Here is a 21,020-nt window from a genome sequence, read left to right as displayed (position 1 = left end):
TGTAATATGGTGATTTATGATTTGGAAGAATTATGAATTTCATCATATTTATCAGGCCCAAAAAGACTCTTAAGGGTATTCAATTCAAGAATCTGGATTTTAAGGATAAAAATGAAAAAGTGATTTGATTGATGCAGTAAATCAAAAACTTAATGATTTCCTATATAAAGAGAATAGAAACCAATTTATGAAGTCTGACACATTTTCTCCAGTTCAAATTAAGCTCAATTTAACCTGCCCTACCCATATCGAATAGTGAATGCCAAAACTGCATAAATAATATCATAATCGTGATAGGGGAGCTCGGAGATCCCTAACCCCTCCTCGAAAATACGACAAATTAAGATTCGTACATCGAAAGTGATATTGTATTTAATGAAAACTGTAACGCAAGTGTCTCCAGTCACAATATTGGGCAAATCATCCCCTTTGTCACGAGACACGTGCGGCGTAAAGCGCATAACTAGCGTGAAACAAGAGGGGTTGTTTTGATTTGGGCCCAGATTTTGCTAATATGACTTCTGGCCATGCCTAATCGTTCAAATAAGCTCGAAAAGCTAGGAGGGATAATTGTTTACGTCAGTCAGCATATTGGGGTGTTTTCCGGACCAAAAAAAGATTGGATTAGAGGGTGGAAGTGTGGAAATATTGAAGGGGTTGGTCAATCAAATGAGAAATCTACATCACATCTTGATTTTCAAGGTTTTCATTGAAGATTTTACAAGGGTGAAGAACACTCTGTATATCAATAACCACACCCAGTCCATCAGTTTCTCGGAAGTCTATTCCACATCTCAGTTTCAAAATGTCCACATTGCGTAAACTGAAAATAACAAGTTTTGGCGTGGTAAAAGCGGTCATTGTCAAGAGCTGCCTGCTCTGTCATAACTCCAAACAATTGTTTGTTTTATTCATTTAAATTAGGTATTTCGGATTGGATAATATCCGCCACTACAATTATCTCGATGTCCGTTATACTACTGTTTAGAAATCTACTCATTATAGTGTCTTCCATCACTGTCATTCGTAAAAACGCCATATAGAAGGATTTCTCTGTAGGGTTTTCGCAATTTGATTGCGAGAATTACGAGAGAGTTATAGAATTTCCTTCCTCTGTACAATATGAGATCATACGCCAACCAAAACTGTTATAACGAGGTATTCCAAAGTTATGGTGGATGCGCTCGATTGGGGGAATTTTTTTAGGTGTATCAAAGTCATGTTTTTGACACCCAAACGATGTTTTAATAATTTGTACCCTGCGAAACTATAATATTCGTATCATAGTAGAGATATTTGATGTATCTCCTTCATCAAGTTCATGTAATTCTTAAATTCAACAGAGAATGGACGTTTTTCAAGAATAACTAGGAGTTTTTTGGATTTTATATCTATGAATTTATCAGACAGTGATCCTTTGATCGTAATATATCCAGAATTACTTCTAAATAATCTTATTATTTGATGAAACTTCGTTATGATGTTAAAACATATTTACGATGGATGCGAAAGCTTCCCTTCTTTTCTTTGACAACTGCTTATGTTTGTTCACCTTCAGTTGTTGTATTGCCCAAAATATCTGTATGTACTCTCAATTATGATGATATAAACGTTCTGCCGTTTTCTGAAACGATTTGCTGAATAATGTGTTAGTGAACAGAGAACTAGGTCACCTCAAACCATTCTGCCATTATTTCGCAGTTTACAGAGCCACACTGTATGATTACTATAAGTGTTTCGGCTTAAAAGTGCAGTTTAATGGTTCCATCATGAAAGTCACGCAATTCATTCTTTGTTCAACAGAACGGATTCGAAGTGAAACTTGAAAAAAAAATTGAATTATGTCTTTTTAACATTAATGACGCCAGATTTTACGGTAGAAGGAGTTCTCGCAGGAAATCAAGTGGTAGAATGAGTCACTCTAGCCGCAAATTGGTCCCTTCTCATGTTAATATCTGAATTATTTATTTAATGCATCCAGTTATTGAAATTCGCCAAAGGAGAGACAAAAGTGAAGGTTGAGATTCGTGCGATATACGCCTTTGCTCTTTTGAAATGAGACTAGGTTAGCAGTTGATGGTCACAATAGAAGAATTTCGCAAGGCTCTTGTTTGTATCATTGTCTTTTCGATTTTGTACGAAACGGGTTATGCATCAACTCCACAATTTGGTAATATCCACTGCAAGGGCTACCTAAGAGGAGTAGAAGTATATTTTATAACGTATAAAGACCATAATTCTGTATATGGTGATTAATCTAACGCATGAACAGAAAATTACCTATTTCACTCGGCATTTTTTCTAAAAAATCCCTTTCGCCATTCTCCTTTGCAGCATCCTGATCCTCAACAATACTAATTAGCAGTAGAGAGATATGCTCTTAATGCAGACCAGCCATCACAATCAAGAATAAGCCAAGCAAAACAATATAGAAAGTTTCTCAACTTCGCTTAGGTACCCAATTAGTGGAATTTTTTTTTCTGGAAACGAACGTTGTAGTTGGCCATGAAATCATATCTTCCGCTAGCGGAAGAATTCCTCCACCTGTTCTGCAACCTTTTCAACAGAAGAAATTTATTGATCCTGTGGATATTATTCAGGAAATCGTCCATAATAGAACGTGGAAACGCTACCAACTCAAACAGTATCAGTTGGTTGGGTAGAGTGGAATGTATGACCTCGAAATTTGCCAAAAATTAAAAAAATTGATCGTTAATATTTTGGCGTATTCTTCTAGAGATATCCCCAATATTTACCGTATGGCAAAATCCATTCTTTGAGTCCTTATTTCCTTGATCATCCTACTCAACATTTATTTCGTTTTTTAGTTTTACCTTGTATTTTAAATTGATGATGGAGACTTAAATAATTTCTCCTTTGTTAGAGACTACAATCTAATCTCAACTTATAACTTAAGACTGTTACGTAATGCAGAATCGTTCAATCAAAGTGCTGAACTGTTATTTGTATCGGTCAAACATTCAGTCCATCTTGAACTTTTACTTTCGTCTACTGTCTACAGGTTTTCTCAAAGGTTAAACAGCTAAAACTTATGCAGAATGCGGAACAAAATTAACATCTAAATCCATCTGAAACTAATTTGAAAATCTGATTGGGCCCAAAAAAAATATATGGAGCTGTTGACTGGTAGAATATTTGGACAGTTTTTGCAAAGAACACTCTGATTCTATTCCAAGCAAAAGTATTATTTTAAGCGTTCAATGAAAATAATAAACACCAAATTAATCCCTTTCCCACTATAGGGAGATTGTACTGACAAATATTTACACTGCAGTATATTGGGATTTCAGATTAACATCATTTCATGGAAATTCAAAGTAGTTTTATACGTTGGAATAGTTTAAAGGAAGAATTCGATATGTAAAGAAGAATATCCTCAATTGATTTGTGATAATACAAGGGAAATAATGAAAACAATCTTCGGTTTTCTAGACAAACCATGGTTCAAACAGGTAGGACTGACATGTTTTCTTTTTAACATTTCAAAATAAACTTATCTTGTTGAAGATTCTTGTTGCTGCTGGTCCAATAGCAATAACCTGTGGATTAGGGATGACAGAGGGTTATTCTGCTATTTTATTACCTCAGCTCCAACATGAAAACAGTACAATAAAAATAGACACTCAACTATCCTCACTTATAGGTGAGTAACTAGACAACCAAGTTGAATTCTTCAACAGATTCGAACTGTCTTCATTTCAGCATCCATGTCAGCTCTACCAATGGCTGGGGGATGTCTCCTAGGTGGTTTTTTTATGGAGAAAATAGGCAGGAGAGCCATCCACATCTGGTCTTGTCTTCCTCTAACACTAGGATGGTTTCTCATAGCTTTAGCACCAAACACACTCATAATTTTGATAGGAAGGTTCCTGACAGGTGTCAGTGATGGCCTTCTTGGGCCTCCAACTGGCGTCTACATAGCGGAAACCTCACATCCAAACGCCCGTGGAGTCCTAATCATGTCAACATGCGTTGCAATAACTGCAGGAGTATTTGGGGTACACCTATTAGGCACTTTTTTCACTTGGAGGATCACAGCACTCATAAGCGGACTTATCCCAATACCAATCGTTGTTTTGATGTTCTTCGTGCCAGAATCCCCCACCTATCTGGCTAAGAAAGGACAGGTGGACGCAGCTACCAAGGCTTTCTACTGGTGCAGAGGAGAATCCAGAGAATCCCGAAAAGAACTGGAAGAACTGATCGAACGTCAAAAAAACCTGGATGACGCCCCTAAACTGTGCCTGTTGGACCAACTGAAGAATCTGCGAGATCCCAAGTTTTGGAAACCGACACTTATAATTTCAGTGTTGTTTTTCACGGCCCAAGCCACTGGTAGCAATGCCGTGGCTAGCTACTCCATCAAGATCATACAAGAGTGCGGTTTGAAGGGTGAAATCTTCGACGAGTACCTCGCGATGGTTTTTATGGATTCTTTCAGGGTTTTGGCCTCTATCTTGTCCTGCGTTTTGGTCTTCAAGATGACCAGAAGGAATCTGATGAAGCTGAGTGGGTTTGGAGTGTGCATCTCAGTGTTTCTCCTATGTTTGTACCTCCATTTCTTTGGAAAGTCCATCCAGTATCATCCATTGGTCGTTTTGGCTCTGTTGATGAGCTACGTCTTCTTCATAGCTGTTGGTATGATACCCCTGTCTTGGACGATGATGGGGGAAATTTTCCCTTTGGCTTACAGGGGTGTGGGCACTGCTATAACTTCTTTGGTATGTTACGTCTTCCTCTACCTTGCAGTCCAAACTTTTCCACATTTTTTCGAATTTTTCGGGAGCATTATAGGGAATTTGGGTTTGTATGGGGTTTGTACTTTGGTGGGTACTCTAGTGTTAGTTGCTTACCTGCCAGAAACTAAAGATAAACCTTTGTATGAGATCGAGGATAGTTTTGTGTCTGGAAAAGGTACAAGAAATGCTGTTAAAGATACTTGATAATGCCTAATTTCATGAAAATAGCAACAATACAGAATGTATTACCAATAAGAAAGGATTAGAATGATGAGGAAGGAAATGAACTACATCATTTTCCTTATTTTTACTTGTTTCTTCATCAAAATTCAGGTCAGTCTTAAGAAGAATTTGTATTATAGTTTTTATCGTATTAAATTATTAATTATCAATCTTGGGATTTATGAATTTTATTGACTAAAGGTTGGAACCTTTAGAATCTCATCATACCTGAGAAATGTGTACTCATGAGGTGTTAAAAATTGACTGATATCATGAAGCCAAAGATTCTTGGAATTATTTATGTGAAGTTTAAAATATTTTTCACGTAGATGAAACCGTTTGGAATAAATGTGAGTAATTGGCAGGGTTTAATGGAATCCTAAACCCTGTGAAGGTCATAAAAAACTGCAATTTCTTCGTGGAAAGCAGGTATTTACTTAAAAAAAAGTCTGGAACCAGATTTGGACATTCTGTACCTATATATGCGACGTTGAACAATGAAACTATACATCTGAGTGAAACCAGAACCATAAAATAGGTGTATTCAATACCTACGCTCTCTGAGCGATCTGAAAAGAACCGACCCCCTTCTACAATATAAGTTTCACGCTGCTACTAAATTCTGTCTGTCTATTCGCGAAGCTATAAAAGCGACTCTGGCACCAAGAACCATTCAGTTGGATCGGCAGATACATTTTTGTAGTGTGGTGTACACGAAGAATCAACTCAAAAAATGAACAGGTATTTTGGACTTTTGGCCGCTCTGGTACTGGCCGTTGCCGTTTTTGCCGCTGAAGAGAAAAAGGAGAGCGACATCAAAACCTACAAGAGGTTGATCCCAGCTGATGTACTCAGAGGTGAGTTGAAAAAAAAAATTACAGCCTTTCAAAAAAAAAAAAATTGACCGCCTCTCAAAAAGAAAAAATTGACGACCAACAATGTTTTTCGAAAGAGCATCCACCAAATAGAAACCAACTCTGCAAATTTTTGGAATTCCATAGCTTTTATCGACAGTGAAATTTAGGCACAAAATTGCTCCTTCCTCAGTTTGAATCATCCAATTGTACGAATTTACGTAATCTTCTTGGTCGTATAAGTAAATTCGTTGATCTTGTCAATTAGCAATTATTTTTATGAGGTAATTTCAGCAAGAGACACTTGGAAGAATATGATTTAAAAAATATTATCTCAATTTTAATTCATTCCTAGTGAAATATTTCCATTTCCGTCTATATAATCGAAAGAAATGGTTCAGTAAATTCAATCAATTTTCCATCCAAAATATAAAGTTGAATAAAAAAAAACCTCGAGCACCAAATAATGAAATCAGGATGTGTATTACCAGATATATACTGTAGATAATGCTCTGAGATATAAGGATATATATTAGGTCATGTAAAACTTTTCATATAACCCACTGTACGGAGAAAAATTGGAAGGTACAACTATGACTGAAAAAATAAAAAAAATACACTTTATCCAAGCTCAATCTGAAATTAATAAGTGAAAAATTGATTCTCGAATTATAACTATATTATTTATGAAATATACACAATGTCATTCTGAATATATAATTTTTTTTGTGAAGTATTGTAGATGCAGTGTTTTTTTCCAAATATATTAATAAATTATATTCATTGATCAAAATGATGAAATCAAACGTGGCCAAACCTTCCGTTTCCTAAACTTTCGAAACGTTTTGCAAACAAGAACTTTCTAATCAAAACATCGTTATTATTATGTCAAACACGATAAACATCAGAACACTTCATTGAATCACTTCCATCGACGGCAAGGAATATAAAATTATAATCCATTAAGTAGAAACTTCACGTGATTCAATCATTATTACATCCTCAGGACTGTATTAAATAAATTATAATGAACACCAATACATTATCACATAGCGATAAAAACATATTATTAGGAGATTGCTCCACATATCATTTATCAGTAACAATCTCTATCTTCAATATTTCATTTGGATAACAAGGAATATCCCCTACTTCATGGTTATCCCCATGGATCTCCCCTAGTCCTCATAATTTATTTTTATTCAATCAATATAAGTCTACACTAAAATCTGTTTTAATCCTCCATTTTCTCGAAAATATCAACTCCTTTTACCTTCGAAGGATAAAACATCGCTTGGCATTAAAGAATCAAGTTCTAGATACTTTCTTGCCCAAAAAAACAAGCATAAATTAAAAAGTTCCACGCCTTCGAAGTTCTGCATCAGTTTAAACAAGTGATCTTTAAAATGTTATCAACTTTTCAAGATCGAGAATGAGTCATTTGTTGTTTCGGTTGTGAATTTCGAAAATTTCGCGAATGGTATGCCTCAGGGTTCTGTTCGGCGTCCAGGTGCATCCTCGATGCAACGCCTACCGTGATTTATGTGGGCAGGAACGGGGAACTGGCTTAGTTTCGTTTTCTACCAGCGAGAAACTACTTTCACAACTTTTACTTATACCACTTGCGGTGACATCATAACCCGTTGACCGGCACACTTTTCCCAAATAAGGAACGCGTGATCTTTCGACTTGTTTTCCGTAATGGCTTATTTGTCCGAATTTATATCGATCAGGAAGCTTCTATCGACATAATTTCGTATCAATTTCCTTGAAATATTGGGGAATCCCTTCTATTCGATCTGCATTAGGAGAAGTATCGAGTTAAATTGCATTTATGGCTCGTTTTCTATTCATATGTAAAAATGGCGGATGCGAAAATTATAATTATCGGATGTATCGAAATTAAAACATAATCCGAATATGATTCATTGTTTATTATATGTATAACCAACACTTGTCCCACGAATGTTGATTTCTCGATGTATTCATCCACTAATTTGATTACATATTCTTCCTATTCGTGTTTTCATTATTTAACAAATTAGTTAACACCCCAAACGAAGAAACCCAATTTTGAGGTGTAACACCTCATCTCGCATCAGTTAACCGAGCACCAGCTAATTAAACAATCGTGTTGAAATCGGATGAAAAAATAATACATTCGTAATGGGAAAGCACACGCCCATGAGTCATGGTTTGGTTTCCACACTACCCATGCTCTGTTGACCTTTCCATGTACCCAACGGAGCGTAATTATTCTTGCTGCTGCATGAGAAAAAACCAATGGTACGGTCTAAAAACGACCTCAGGATACGGTGTCGTCAACAAATTGTTCCTGTGCCTTTGTTTTGTTGTTTTACAGGCTTTGAGGTCATTGGCTTCCTCATATGCCACTGTGAAATTAGAAATCTAAAATTTTTTGCCTCTGAAACAAGTTTATTGCACAGATAAATTCGGAATTTTCTAAAACATTCACCAGTCATTTTTTTTTTCAACTAATATGTCAAATTACAATTTGCGAATTTATTTAATTGAATATTTTTGATTCGGTAAAGATTAGAAGGCATTGAATTTTGTCAGCTATTGTTCATTGATGACAATGCATTGCATGATACACTCCAACAGGAAACAAATCAGAAAATAATTGGGATTTTTTTTAATATTGAAAATGCAGCTCTCTCTGTCACAATTTTGGTCTATTTTACAATGCCTTCAATGAAAATGCCCCTTTTCCTTTCGTTTCTAACAATTTAAATTGTTATTGATTGGAGTTCATCAGATCTCATGAATATCAGCTGCTTGTAGAAATGGAGCAATTGAGTCTTGAGGTATATAATCAAATAAATGGAAAGGTAGAAGTCCTTGTGAGTTCACTTGATTATTAATTACAAAAGCGCAATTTCTTCACGTCTGACATTCTATACGTGGACTTAAGATTGAATTACTGCATCTGTTATACATCGATTGTTTCTACGGGTAGTTGGACAAGAATAATAATATACGTTTAACTAGATGTTACGTAAGACCAAGGTTTTAATTCTAGATATATGTCTTCCTGAAAGTTTAACAATGTATATATTTGCATAAAATGAATTAATGAAAGAATTTATCCACGATTATTCCAAATTACTCAACGCAGACTCTCTATAACCCATTTCATGAAATGGTGGATGCGCTACATATCAAATTTTTCGTGAAAACTCTCAAGATGAGCCAAATCATTCCAAATTCTCATTGAAATTCAAGATGAAGGCCAATTCAGGAGTTCTCAAGCATTCTTCACTCAGCATACATAAAAATAATAACAATATAGAGTCATATGTGAAGCTGAGAAGTTAGACAAATTTTTAGTTTTTTTTTATTTTTTCAGATTTCCCTGGTATGTGCTTCGCAAGCACAAGATGCGCAACAGTCGAACCAGGCAAGACCTGGGAGCTCCACCCCTTCTGTGGTAGATCCACTTGCGTAGTTTCCGAAGACAAGCCACCAAGGCTTCTCGAACTCGTTGAAGACTGCGGACCCCTGCCTTTGGCCAACCCTAAATGCAAACTCGACGAAGGTAGGTTAATCTGAACTGAACCACGATAGAAATACTAAAATCTCAACTTTGCCCTGCAGAAAAGACCAACAAGACAGCCGCCTTCCCATTCTGCTGTCCAATTTTCAAGTGCGAGGACGGAGCCAAGCTCGAATACCCCGAAATCCCAACAGTGGCTCCTGTACCTGAAGAAGCCACCACCCCAAAAGCCTAGACAGAACAGTTTAGCAAATCAAATCTCCAAATAACTGCTTCACACACTTATATTCTAGCTAAATTATTCTCCATTCGAAATGTTCCTTCTCCTTTTCTATCTGTTTCGAGAACCGTTATTTATTCTTTTTCTATCACTTTGTACTTTATGCAACATTTCGAAAAAAAACCTATTCACCTTACAAACACTACATATCATTAATTGATGTAAATTTTTCTTTTTTATGAATCAAATTATTTCCTAATAAAAATAATTTATTACATAAAATGTAAATTGTTTTATTACCTGAAGGAAGTGATGAGAATCCATTATTTCCATAATATATTTCAATCTACAGACGTCAGATGCTTTTTAGAGCATTCACATGATTCTGCCACCTTAGTATTTTGGAAAAATACACAGATGACACTTGTGTTCCTCAATTTTCAAGTAAAAAGATTTCATGATGTCCTTAAAGGTTTTCTTTATACCCTCGGCATAACTACAAGAGTCTTTTCTATTCCTTGATATTGGAATGAACAGATTTCACATACCTTCGAACGCTATTTTTTCAAAACATACAGGAGACACATAAGTGGCACTTGTGTTTCTGAATTATCAAATGATGAAAGTTTACGTGTTGTATAAGCCTATTTTCGGAATTTGTCGCGAAATCGCAAGAATGACAGTCGCGTTTCTTGATATTCAAATGGACAGATTCCACATACCTTTCTAAGCTATTTTTTCTATTCGATACATAATCACACGCATAACACTTGTGGTCTTTGATATTTGAATAACCAGATAATAACTCCTTTTTCATCAAAAAATTGATCAGAAACGTCTGTAAATCATAAGGTTCTCTTCCAAATTTTCACTGAAAAAAAATTCCGGGTAATTCTTCAAGCCATTTGAACCAAGTAAAATAATAGAAAAGAAAGGTAGCAGGCAGAAAGAAGTAGTCACTCATCATAGGTAATATGTACCTTCACGTCAAGTTCACCCATATCCATGTTTTCCTCTTTCAAAAACATGGTAAAATGTATATTATGAGAAATGTTCGAAGAACATGATACGCAATATAAGCAAGCAGTATTTGCAAAGAGATTTGTAGTGTTACAAATGCTAATATAATAATTTGAAGGAGGCTTTTCGAATTAGTTCAACTCATGATTTGGATTTGGCTTCAGAAAATTCCAAAGATATATCTTCAGAAAATTAGCTGAAAATCAAATTTGACATTTCTCTATCTTCCTAACCTTACATTTTTCTAACCATAAAATAAAACCATAGACAAAGATTAAACTTGGACCATAGAGTTGTCTCTGAGTAAAACAATGTTTCCAACCTTCAAACAAGATATGACATAAGTCAATGTCAATGAGTATCATAGAGGTAGATCACAATGAAAAATTGTTTTTTGCCTGAATTGTTAAACTCATTTTGACCAAACATGTACCTGAGATGTCTCTGAAAAGTACACATTAGATCAAAAACTAATTAAAATAAAGATTGAAATAATTAAAATTCATATATTGATATTTCTGTGAATAACCCCGATTAATCATAGATGACTGGGTTTATTTTGGTATTCTCATCTATGACCAAAAATTTGGCGGAACTGTTAAATTTTTTAAAAACAAAACCTCAAAAAACAGGGGAAAGTATATAGTTTTCAATGATTTTAAGGATAACTCTTATAGCATCAATCGTACGAATTTATTATGGTGAGAAAAATCATGCGATTATCCATACTCCTCAGTAATAAACATTTCCTTTGTAGAGGAGAAGTTTAGCTCCTAGTCAGATAGCCAAGTACGGTGTACCACAATCACCTAAGTTTTCTAGTCCCTCTAGAGAATATGTACCTCCTAAAATACAAGGCAAACGAACTAGGGAAAAACCTGGGGATCAACAGAATAAAATCAGGAAACCGTTATCCCTAATACATATTGGTAGAATAACACTTGATTTGGACCATGTAAGTTTGTTGATTCTGATACACTCACATGGTAAAAAAAGATTTGATTTACGTAGGAAGATATCATCAAGAAGCTTTCAAAACCGTTTAAATGTCCTTTGCCGAATTACCAAGGTTGTAATTCGAGAAAAAACTTAGGTATAAGAAGGTTGAGGGTGAAAAGAGCTCTATACGACCCAAATGCACCTAATGCATTGGTGCTGTATGCACCCCCTGAATTAACCGAACATGAGAAGCTCAAAAGTGATGCGTAAGTATTAGTAAATCCAAGTATTTCAGTTAAAATCATGAAACATTCTAGGATTGTTCTTGTACACGTTGTGGTGGATCCTTTGCTGGGTAATATTCTGAGACCACATCAGAGAGAGGTAGGGTTAATAGATTTATAGTCGTAATGTGTTTCTGAATTTCTCAATTTCAAGGGTGTGAAGTTCATGTATGATTGCGTTACCGGGATTCAAATACCAGGGTCTTATGGGTGTATAATGGCGGACGAGATGGGATTGGGTAAAACTCTTCAGTGTATCACGTTATTGTGGACCTTGCTACGTCAAGGACCAGAATGCAAACCTACCATCGAGAAAGCCATTATTGTTTGTCCAAGTTCGTTAGTGAAAAACTGGAGTAATGAAATTGATAAGGTACAATGTCTCCCATCATAAATGTTCTGTATTTGATGCCATACCAATTTTTAGTGGCTGGGAGGTCGCCTTTTGTCGGTAATAATGGACGGAGGAGCTGATGGCAAATCTAAGCTCGCCCAATTCATGCACGCCACTGGTCGAACTGCCATACCAGTCCTGATAATAAGCTATGAGTCCTTTAGACTCCACGCCGAGGTCCTACACAGCCGAGAGATAGGCCTGGTGCTCTGCGACGAGGGCCACAGGTTGAAGAACTGCGAGAATCAGACATATAAAGCCCTGATGGGTCTGAACGCCAAAAGGAGAGTGCTGTTGAGCGGTACCCCCATTCAAAACGACCTTACCGAGTACTTCAGCCTGATACATTTCGTCAACGAGGGTTTGTTAGGCAGCGCGGTGGAGTTTAGGAAGAAATTTGAGAACCACATCTTGAAAGGTTAATCGAATTGGGGAAAATTTGATTTAAACTTTAAAAAATCGATTTGTAGGTCAAGATAGGATGGCTACGGACGAGGAACGGAAGAAGGCTGTTGAGTGTCTCGAGGAATTGTCAGCGTTGGTGAACAAGTGCCTCATCAGGAGAACCTCGGCCTTGCTCACCAAATATCTACCTGTCAAGTTCGAGATGATAATAATTTGCCAGTTGACGGAGCTCCAGAGACAGATCTACCTCAATTACATAAATTCCGAAGCGATTAGAAGGACTTTGAAAGAGGGAGAAACGTCTAAGCAGACCGTGAGTAGCTTGGCCGCTATCACAACTCTGAAGAAGCTGTGCAATCACCCCGACCTCATATTGGACAAGATAGAGGATGGTGCTGACGGTCTGGAGGGGGCCTCCCAGTTGATGCCCTACGGGAAGGGCAACCACGAAGTCCGACCTGAGCTGTCCGGTAAAATGATGCTGTTGGATTGCTTCTTAGCCAATCTAAAAGCGAACTACAACGATAAGATAGTTCTGGTCTCGAATTATACGCAGACTCTGGATTTGTTTGAGAGACTCTGCAAAAGACGGTGAGTAACGATGTAAAGATGTAAGGTTGGTTTTTCATCGATGTTTGAAGGTGTTACAAATACGTAAGACTGGATGGTTCGATGACGATAAAGAAGAGGGCCAAGGTGGTTGAGAACTTCAACAAGCCGGATTCCGAAGAGTTCATCTTCATGTTGAGCTCGAAGGCTGGGGGTTGCGGTCTGAACCTGATCGGGGCCAACAGGCTGATCATGTTCGATCCGGATTGGAACCCTGCCAACGACGACCAAGCCATGGCCAGGGTTTGGAGGGACGGCCAGCAGAAACCCTGTTTTATCTACAGATTCTTAGCTGTAAGTCCATAATTCACCTTCGAAACCTCGAATTCTACTGAAACTTTTTTTTTTTAGGCCGGTACGATAGAAGAGAAGATTTTCCAAAGACAAGCCCATAAAAAGGCCTTAAGTTCGACCGTAGTCGATAATAATGAGGAAGCTGAGAGGCATTTCAGCGCTGCGGAACTAAGGGATCTGTTCAAATTGGAAGATACGGAATCTGACACCCACAGAAGGTTGAATTGCAAGAGGTGTCTCAATCGGATCGAGATCAAACCTCCCCCGGAAGAAGCCGATTGTACTTCGGATCTTTCGGTTTGGTACCATTCGTGGGAGAAAAGGGGCCTGGCCGATTTGGTGAGTTTGGAGGTTTTTTCGAAAAAAATGCGATGTGGAATGGTTTGAACTCGATTCCAGGTGTTGAAACAAATCTGGGACATGTCCAAGTACATCTCGTTCGTTTTCCACCAAAAATCAGCAACGGTGACTGTGAAAGCCGTTAAAAACGATGAGGAGGCCGAAAAAGAGAATAAGAAGAAATATATAAGCGACGATGAAGATTACTGTGAAGATTCAGGGGACGATAACTGCTCGAACTACTCCGAAGAGTAGGTAGGTGCCCCTTTTGGTTTTGTGCATTATAAAGTTTATACATCGGAATCTGATAATTATTTATTGTGTTAATGAGTTTTTTACCTTCTAATAAATACGTTCTTTTTTCACAGTTGTTTCAGTGACGTGAAAATTCGAGGTTTATTGTTTTATTCGGTATTTACATCAATTTTTACAACTAATTATCATTCAACATCTTGTAACGATACATTTATCCTCCAATTTTCCATTACCTGTACTAACTATACGCTCATTAACATTTTTTATCACAGTCTGTTTATCGTTGGGAAAATCGACCCTCTCACCCTTCAAAGACCTCCGGTACCTCTTGAACCAAGGGTAAACGACCTTATCCACCATCAGATCGATGAGGATCTCCTCGACCAGGAAGGCGAGGACCAAATTGACCCCGGCCATGATCAAAAGTTGGATCCTGATGTCGAACTCCGGAGGCAGGTTAATCTCCATCACTTTAACCACCCAAAACGGCGGAAACAACGTTATATAACAGCAAATTAAAGTGGTGACCACGAGGACCAAAGTGAATTTCTTGTTAGTGTACAACGGTTGTCGATAAGGCTCACCTTTGGAGAATAAAATGGCCATCGTTATGTATTGGAACATGGATACGACGAAAATCGGGAAATTCTCCTGGCATCTACTAACATCGGTCACGTGGGTGATGTAAACGAAGGGTTGGTACCAATCGAAGGTTCGAACGAAGTAAAATGAGAAAATTTGGAAACCGACCGTTAAAACCATGAATAAAACCATGGACATCAGGGGAACGAAGGATAATATAGAGGTTAAAGGAGGTTTGTGGTGGAGCTTCGGACAAGCCTCTGTGTTCCCGAAGAAAGTGGCTAGATTCAGCTGGAGGAAGATGTCCATGAATAGGAACTGCATGGAGGAGAGGTTGCAATCTATGCCGTACAAGATGATGGTGCAGAAGAACTCAGCTAAGCTCCCGCAAACTATAAATTTGAAGACTCCGAAGGAGGTGATTAAAGCCGCTCTACCCTCCCTTATTATCATGGAGACGCAGGATATGTTGGGGTGTTTGGAGGTGAAGGGGGCCGCGATGCTGGCTTCGGTCTCCGACAGGGATATCCCCAGGTGGGCTGCTTTTAGTGCTGCGCAGTCGTTGGCCCCATCACCGCACATGGCTGGAAGATTTTAGTGAAATAAATGTTTTCTTGGGTTCACACTGTACGTACCAACATAGTACCCCAAATTCTTGAGTTCCTCGATGAGTTGTTGCTTCTGATGGGAGGACATTCGTGAAAAAACAGCTCCTTTTCTTACAATATGAGGGATGTTATCCGGGAAATGTTCTAGGATGTTCCCCCAAGTTTTACCGGTCAACACGAACTGGTACTTTGTGTAGGGGGCTTCGATATCCTCCATTTTCAAGGATTTTTGCATAATCTCATTGATATCCTGGAATAAAATTGGGATTTTAGTGAGTTAACCGGGGGAACAAGAGTATTTTCATCGTTTTGAAGAACTCACGTAGCCATCTGTATCAAATGAATTGTACCTAATTTTTGGACCTTCTTTCGGAGAGTTCATGGCAGCCACTTCTACTATAAGGGAGTCTTTTTCGACTATTCCGCATTCTTTACCGACACTGACAGCCGTTTGTATGTTGTCCCCTGAAAATTCCGTTCAACCCTTCGTAACTTTTCAATTTGGGGGTTAATAGTCACCTGTTATCATCGTTATCTTCAATCCTGCATCTTTTAAAGTTTTTATGGCTTCCGTGGTTTGTTTCTTCAGTTTATTCTCTAAAATTATTAATCCGGAGAAGGTTAAGTCTTGCTCGATGTCTTCCCTGGTCAATTTAATCACTTCGTCTGTGTCTACGTCTAATTTTTTGGTACCTATTGCTATTACACGATAACCTTGGAAGGAACGATGGAAATTATCAAGTGTTGGTGGGAATCACCTAAAAATCGTTTACCTTTGGTGGTGAATTGTTTCAATCGTAAAAAAATATCTTCAGGCACTGTTTTTGGATCTGATAACATCACAATAGATTCCGGAGACCCCTTACAAAACACTTCAAAGTTCGAAGGTTCCAAACTGTCCCTACATATAACGCTGGATCTTTGTAGGGACGAAATGAAGGGAAACTGGCTGTATATTTCGATTTTCTGGAAATTTAAACTACCTACTAGAATAATCCAGTTGAAAATGATAAAACTCACATCGTTCGATGTAGGATTTGGTTGAATTATGGCTTCGGGTATCAATGTTTCCCCCTCACAATCATCTCGACTAGGTTCTTGGTACTCCCAACCGGTGGAATTGAACATCTTGAAATTCCTCATCGGTTATCACCAGAATATTCCACATACATCATATTTACCTTCAAATCCAACGGGTACCCACATAATTTACCATCGATGAGGCTCAAAGTGTGACAGGTGAGCATACCTTTAAAAATCGATGTTTCTACCCCCATTGAATCCACCCCTTTGACTGGGACACCGAAAGAACCCCCAGTCACCGGTAGAACCCCCCACATATCCAGCTCATCCTCTGTCAAAGTTCCTGTCTGGAAAAAACGATTGAAAGATACCATCTCGAATTTTTTTAACGTTTTTAGTCACCTTATCGAAACATGCGCAATTTACCGATCCAGATACGTTGATAACCCTCGAGTTTATACAGTAGATGTTCCGTTTTTTCAGCCTGTCGATCGCGTACAGTTTACCAACAGTCATAGCTATGGGGAGAGCCGGTGGTATGGCTATGGTGACCAAGTCCAACGCTTTGATGGCTATGTCGATGAAGGGTAACTTCCTGGAAAGCTAGAGGAGATTTAGGTCGTTTCACGTTCGAAAATGAAGGTCTTACCTTGGTAACCACGGTGTAAACGAAGCCTAGCAGAGCTATAACGCTGAGTATACCGATGAACTTGTAGCTGTCTTGGTCGAATTTGAAATCAGCCGGGGGTGGGTATAAAATACTCCTGACAAGTTCCCCTTTCGTTGTTAGGTACCCCGTACGTATAACCACGGCCAGGGTCTCCCTGTAACCTAAATTTAGAACTGTAAGGGTCCCTGAACGGTACCTTGGGGAACCCCTCTTACCGCAGAATTTAGTTTGTAAGACGGCGGTTCCGCAAAATAGGGTGTGGTTTGAATCTTCCTTGACCCTGTAACAGTTGTTGTTATTTCCCAAGGGTGTTTTATGGACTGGAACTGATTCTCCTGGAATAAGTCGGATATGGTTGGGTGTTGAGTGAAAATAGTGTGGAACCTACCAGTCAACATGCTCTCGTTGACTATGCAGTTCCCCCTCAGCAAAACGGCGTCACATGGCATCTTGCACCCTTCCGAAGGTATGGCAATGAGGTCCCCAGGTACCAGATTGGTGGTTTTTATGTCCTCGAAATTATTGCCGCCCCTACACACTGTCACGGTGTCTTCGGTGAACACTTTACCCTTGAGGTTCTTTTGATTCTGGAAGAATTATCCGATAAGTGTTGTTTTCAACTGATGATGGTTTTCCTTACAGTTCTCGTTTGTATGATGGAGGAGGATATGCCATAAATTGACATGATGACGATGGCCACCCCGTAATAAAAGTACGATTCAGCCACCCACAACAGGACGCTGAAAACTTGGAATATGTAGAAGGGGGTCAAGGCTTCCAAGACGAAGAGGGTCAGGATGCTCTGCACCGGTATATTTATCTCGTTGCTGCCATAAATGGCCCTCCTACAAAGAGGCAAGTGAATGAATTGATGATAAATCGGTGAAATCTCACTTCAAGTCTTGCTCGGTTTTCGTTAATCCACCCTGTAGATGTAGATCGGAGTTTAACAACCCCTGATCCAGTCCTACCATTCGGGAGAATAGTTTTTCTTTGGAATCCCAGATGTAAACCATCTTCTTGCATCTGATTGTTCGTATTTCTTTTAATTCTGGAAAAAAATTTGTAGTTTTTGTTGCTAGATTTTTTAGGTGTTTTACCTAGGGTTTTTCCATTTTCTAAGTGCGCTGTTAATGTGTATTTGTGGGTTGAGAGACCGTCTTTAATGCCTTGGCAATCTTCTTTACTAGAACATAGGATTATGTTGATTTTTTTTATCACAGTGATGAAAATAATTAAATGACTGGACACTTTCATATGCAGATGCGATGAATCATAACTTAAATAGATCCACATATCGATTATGAAAGTATAAGCTGGTTTTTTATAAGAAAAACGTTACCTGTTCCCTTCTACTTGTCTAGTGTTGATGTCCTTCACGAAATACGTTTTGAATTTCGATTTGTACGTATCCTGTGAGAAAAAATGATAAAGGCACTGTTAAACATTAATTTCTAAAGCGAATTTACTCACAATAATCAACACTTTTTGAGCCATTTCTAAGTTGCACTTGGAATACGTTGAATAGAGTTTCAAATGGGGGTACCAATGGAAGAACAACCTCAGGAGGCCGAGGGTCAAGAAATACATGAAATGAGTCGAGTAATTCTTGAATTTGTTGAGTCTAAAACCCACGATTTCCTGAAAATCGAGGGAAATTTATCGGAAAAAAAAATAATTCGTTGTTTTTTTAATTTACCATCTGCGAATCTTCGGCATAGTTGATCTTTTGAGTGGATGACGTGGATGATCCATCCTTTTTTGTCTCTCCGGTATCTTGAAAAAAATTGGGGGTGTTTGAGAACGTGGCGTTCCACAGGGGTCGGTTTGGGGGCTCAAATTTTATTATTTAATAATATATCTGGCTCGATTTTAATGTTTTCGGTAATTATCCCATCGTTAAATTTCGAATCTACCTGGATACCGTGTGCGCCAAAACAAATATTTATTTAGGGTCCTTGAGAATGATTTTCCAAATGATTCCTGGCTCAAATTGCTTCGCAACTGTGACTTCCGCAATTTCTTTAACCATTAATAATTACTTCGCTAGACGTACTCTACGTGACGTGTATTTAAGTCCATTTTTTATAGTTCAAATCGTCGACTTCGTATTTTGTAGATAAGAAATGGTAATATGAAATGAGCGTTGTGGGAATGTTTGAAATTCCTATTTCGAAGTTGAAAAAAACTGATATTTTGTTTCGTTATTGATTGATTGTGTAGAGCTCCAGTACAAAATTACCATTAATTTCTGATGTATAGGTTGATTAGGCGTGCATAATCACTAAATCAAATAAATTGCAATAATTGGTCTTCTGAGGAATCACAAATTGCAATGATTGAAAATTAGCGATTGAAATAAATCGATTGAAATAAATCGATTGGATAATTTTTCGTGGAAACTGTTGGGACAGATGTAAACCGGAAATGGTTCAACCTCATCATCCAGCCGTGATTATATGTAATTAATCGAAAAATAGAAATAATTGTGAAAAACGTCGACAGTTTATAAAAATAAATCTCGAAATTATACAGATCTATTGATGGAGGATTACTGTGTAATTTCACGATGCTTCGGAATCTACAAAAATCGAAGTGATCAATATACAGTGTGTGCACACAACCAGATTTAAACATAAAATTTTAATTCGACAAGCATGATCGATTTCAGGTTTTCTTCACTGTAGATTTCTTCAACGGCTTATTTTTCTTGACCGCAGCACCTCCTGCTTTGCCACCCTTATTGCCCTTAGGGGCGGCGGGGTTTTTTTCAGACAGGGCGATCTTGAGACCGTCCCCCCTCTCGTTTATCTTAACCGACGCGTTCTTCTTATCAGGCATGAGGGTTTTATGCAAGGACTGTAAGTTTTTGACGGCGAAACCCTTGATCAGCATGTCCCTCAACACCTCAAGCTGCTTCTGCTCCGCCATCTTGATCTCGTTGTCTGCCCTCTTGTTGTCGTAGTTCTCGAAGTTGTCGTACAGCTCGTAGAGCTTCTGTTTGGGGTTGGCCGCCTTGTCCTTCTTGGATAGGGGCGAGAGGGACTTGGGTTGGGGCGGCTGGGTTTTCTGCTTCTTCTGCGTGGTCGTCTTCTTGAGCTTCTTGGCGGGTTTCGGTTTTGGCTTGGGGGTGACGGCGGTTGGTGGTGGTGGTTTGGTGTTGTCCATTTGGTGCGTCTTCTACCGAGTGCCGTTTGGAGTCTTGCCTTCGTTGACAGTAACGCGAGTGACGTTTTGACACGCTGAATTGATTGAAGCACAGATTGAGATACGATATACGAGAAAAATTTACTTTTGTACTCTCAATTCTCAGTGCTCATCGTGTGAAGAGGCAACTGTGTATGTTTGAGTATAATTAACACCCAAAATATGGTCCTCCTCAGTACACTTACAAACCCTTTTTTACTTTATTCATAGGTAATTTTTTCGATTTGCTAATCATGAAGAGTTATCGCCTCATAAATCCCAAAAAAATTGTAAATTCAAAGCTTCCTAAACTGTAAAAAGCCTAAAATTCAAATCGTAACGATTCCCAATGAAAATTTCAGATAAAAAACATATGTTTTGCTCATTTCACTGCCTGCCATAAAAACCCCATGAAGATTTTACCCAAACAAACCAGCCCAGACCGTTTCGACCCCACTGGGTCGAAATCATCAATGAATTTTCCCACGAATTCTCCGATCGTAAAAAAAATGGTAAATTTCACCTTCGGTTCGCTGGACTTTCACCATAACTGCGGCACCATATAAGCGACAGTACTCTACGCACTACACCATCGGAGCACCAGCAGTGGAACTGGACCACTTTGGAGCGATGGTTCGGGTACCTTGAAAACAGTAGGAGGATCCACATCGTTGTAATCGCCCCATTTTTCAATCAACGCTCAATTCCGCGGCTCTCATATTGAAATGCGTCGAAAATACTCATTTGAATTGAGGGGAATGAGTTCGAGAGGATGTACGAATTTGATGGGTTCAGGAAGAGTGTTTAACAATCGTTCGACGTGGCTCTAGATCAAAAAA

At 38.4% G+C, this 21,020-nt stretch overlaps 4 protein-coding genes across 5 annotated transcripts; 3 read left to right on the top strand and 1 right to left on the bottom strand.

Moving 5' to 3' along the window:
* The first annotated feature begins 3,303 nt into the window (after positions 1–3,303).
* Positions 3,304–5,160, top strand: LOC123320719 (facilitated trehalose transporter Tret1-2 homolog). Its single transcript, XM_044908121.1, has 3 exons — positions 3,304–3,473; positions 3,529–3,664; positions 3,724–5,160. The coding sequence occupies exons 1-3, from the start codon at positions 3,429–3,431 to the stop codon at positions 4,962–4,964; spliced, it is 1,422 nt and encodes a 473-aa protein (XP_044764056.1). The 5' UTR covers positions 3,304–3,428; the 3' UTR covers positions 4,965–5,160.
* A 482-nt stretch (positions 5,161–5,642) lies between these two features.
* Positions 5,643–9,855, top strand: LOC123320748. Its single transcript, XM_044908157.1, has 3 exons — positions 5,643–5,839; positions 9,207–9,395; positions 9,455–9,855. Exons 1-3 carry the CDS (start codon positions 5,716–5,718, stop codon positions 9,586–9,588), a joined length of 447 nt encoding a protein of 148 aa, XP_044764092.1. The 5' UTR covers positions 5,643–5,715; the 3' UTR covers positions 9,589–9,855.
* Positions 9,856–11,154: 1,299 nt separating this feature from the next.
* LOC123320700 (DNA repair and recombination protein RAD54-like) lies at positions 11,155–17,774 on the top strand. 2 transcript variants are annotated; one of them, XM_044908097.1, is made up of 11 exons: positions 11,155–11,294; positions 11,351–11,548; positions 11,605–11,798; positions 11,850–11,916; positions 11,971–12,189; positions 12,244–12,628; positions 12,681–13,206; positions 13,257–13,518; positions 13,576–13,857; positions 13,918–14,112; positions 17,638–17,774. In XM_044908097.1, exons 1-10 carry the CDS (start codon positions 11,292–11,294, stop codon positions 14,110–14,112), a joined length of 2,331 nt encoding a protein of 776 aa, XP_044764032.1. In that variant the 5' UTR covers positions 11,155–11,291; the 3' UTR covers positions 17,638–17,774. The 2 variants fall into 2 exon arrangements, with proteins under 2 accessions (XP_044764032.1, XP_044764031.1); XM_044908096.1 differs by lacking the exon at positions 17,638–17,774 and having other exon boundaries at positions 13,918–14,220.
* Positions 14,246–21,020, bottom strand: LOC123320691 (polyamine-transporting ATPase 13A3-like). The gene is given in 17 exon segments (XM_044908077.1): positions 14,246–15,278; positions 15,330–15,767; positions 15,822–16,016; positions 16,076–16,268; positions 16,323–16,430; positions 16,484–16,672; positions 16,728–16,928; positions 16,975–17,156; positions 17,211–17,330; positions 17,384–17,582; positions 17,636–17,840; positions 17,890–18,046; positions 18,096–18,181; positions 18,338–18,408; positions 18,469–18,636; positions 18,695–18,771; positions 20,705–21,020. Coding segments are annotated over 17 exon segments (3,591 nt in total). The 5' UTR covers positions 20,730–21,020; the 3' UTR covers positions 14,246–14,301.

This window comes from Coccinella septempunctata, chromosome 9 (genome assembly GCF_907165205.1).
Source record: "Coccinella septempunctata chromosome 9, icCocSept1.1, whole genome shotgun sequence".
Taxonomy (NCBI): domain Eukaryota; kingdom Metazoa; phylum Arthropoda; class Insecta; order Coleoptera; family Coccinellidae; genus Coccinella; species Coccinella septempunctata.
This window is presented reverse-complemented; position numbering and strand designations above follow the sequence as displayed.

Excerpts from the sequence above, each read along its gene's own strand:
- LOC123320719 (XM_044908121.1), top strand. The coding sequence starts at position 3,429 with ATGAAAACAATCTTCGGTTTTCTAGACAAACCATGGTTCAAACAG. Across the intron at positions 3,474-3,528 it reads ACAAACCATGGTTCAAACAG|ATTCTTGTTGCTGCTGGTCC; the intron begins GTAGGACTGACA and ends ATCTTGTTGAAG. Across the intron at positions 3,665-3,723 it reads TCAACTATCCTCACTTATAG|CATCCATGTCAGCTCTACCA; the intron begins GTGAGTAACTAG and ends TCTTCATTTCAG.
- LOC123320748 (XM_044908157.1), top strand. The coding sequence starts at position 5,716 with ATGAACAGGTATTTTGGACTTTTGGCCGCTCTGGTACTGGCCGTTGCC. Across the intron at positions 5,840-9,206 it reads CCCAGCTGATGTACTCAGAG|ATTTCCCTGGTATGTGCTTC; the intron begins GTGAGTTGAAAA and ends TTATTTTTTCAG. Across the intron at positions 9,396-9,454 it reads TAAATGCAAACTCGACGAAG|AAAAGACCAACAAGACAGCC; the intron begins GTAGGTTAATCT and ends TTTGCCCTGCAG.
- LOC123320700 (XM_044908097.1), top strand. Across the intron at positions 11,917-11,970 it reads TGAGACCACATCAGAGAGAG|GGTGTGAAGTTCATGTATGA; the intron begins GTAGGGTTAATA and ends CTCAATTTCAAG. Across the intron at positions 12,190-12,243 it reads GGAGTAATGAAATTGATAAG|TGGCTGGGAGGTCGCCTTTT; the intron begins GTACAATGTCTC and ends ACCAATTTTTAG.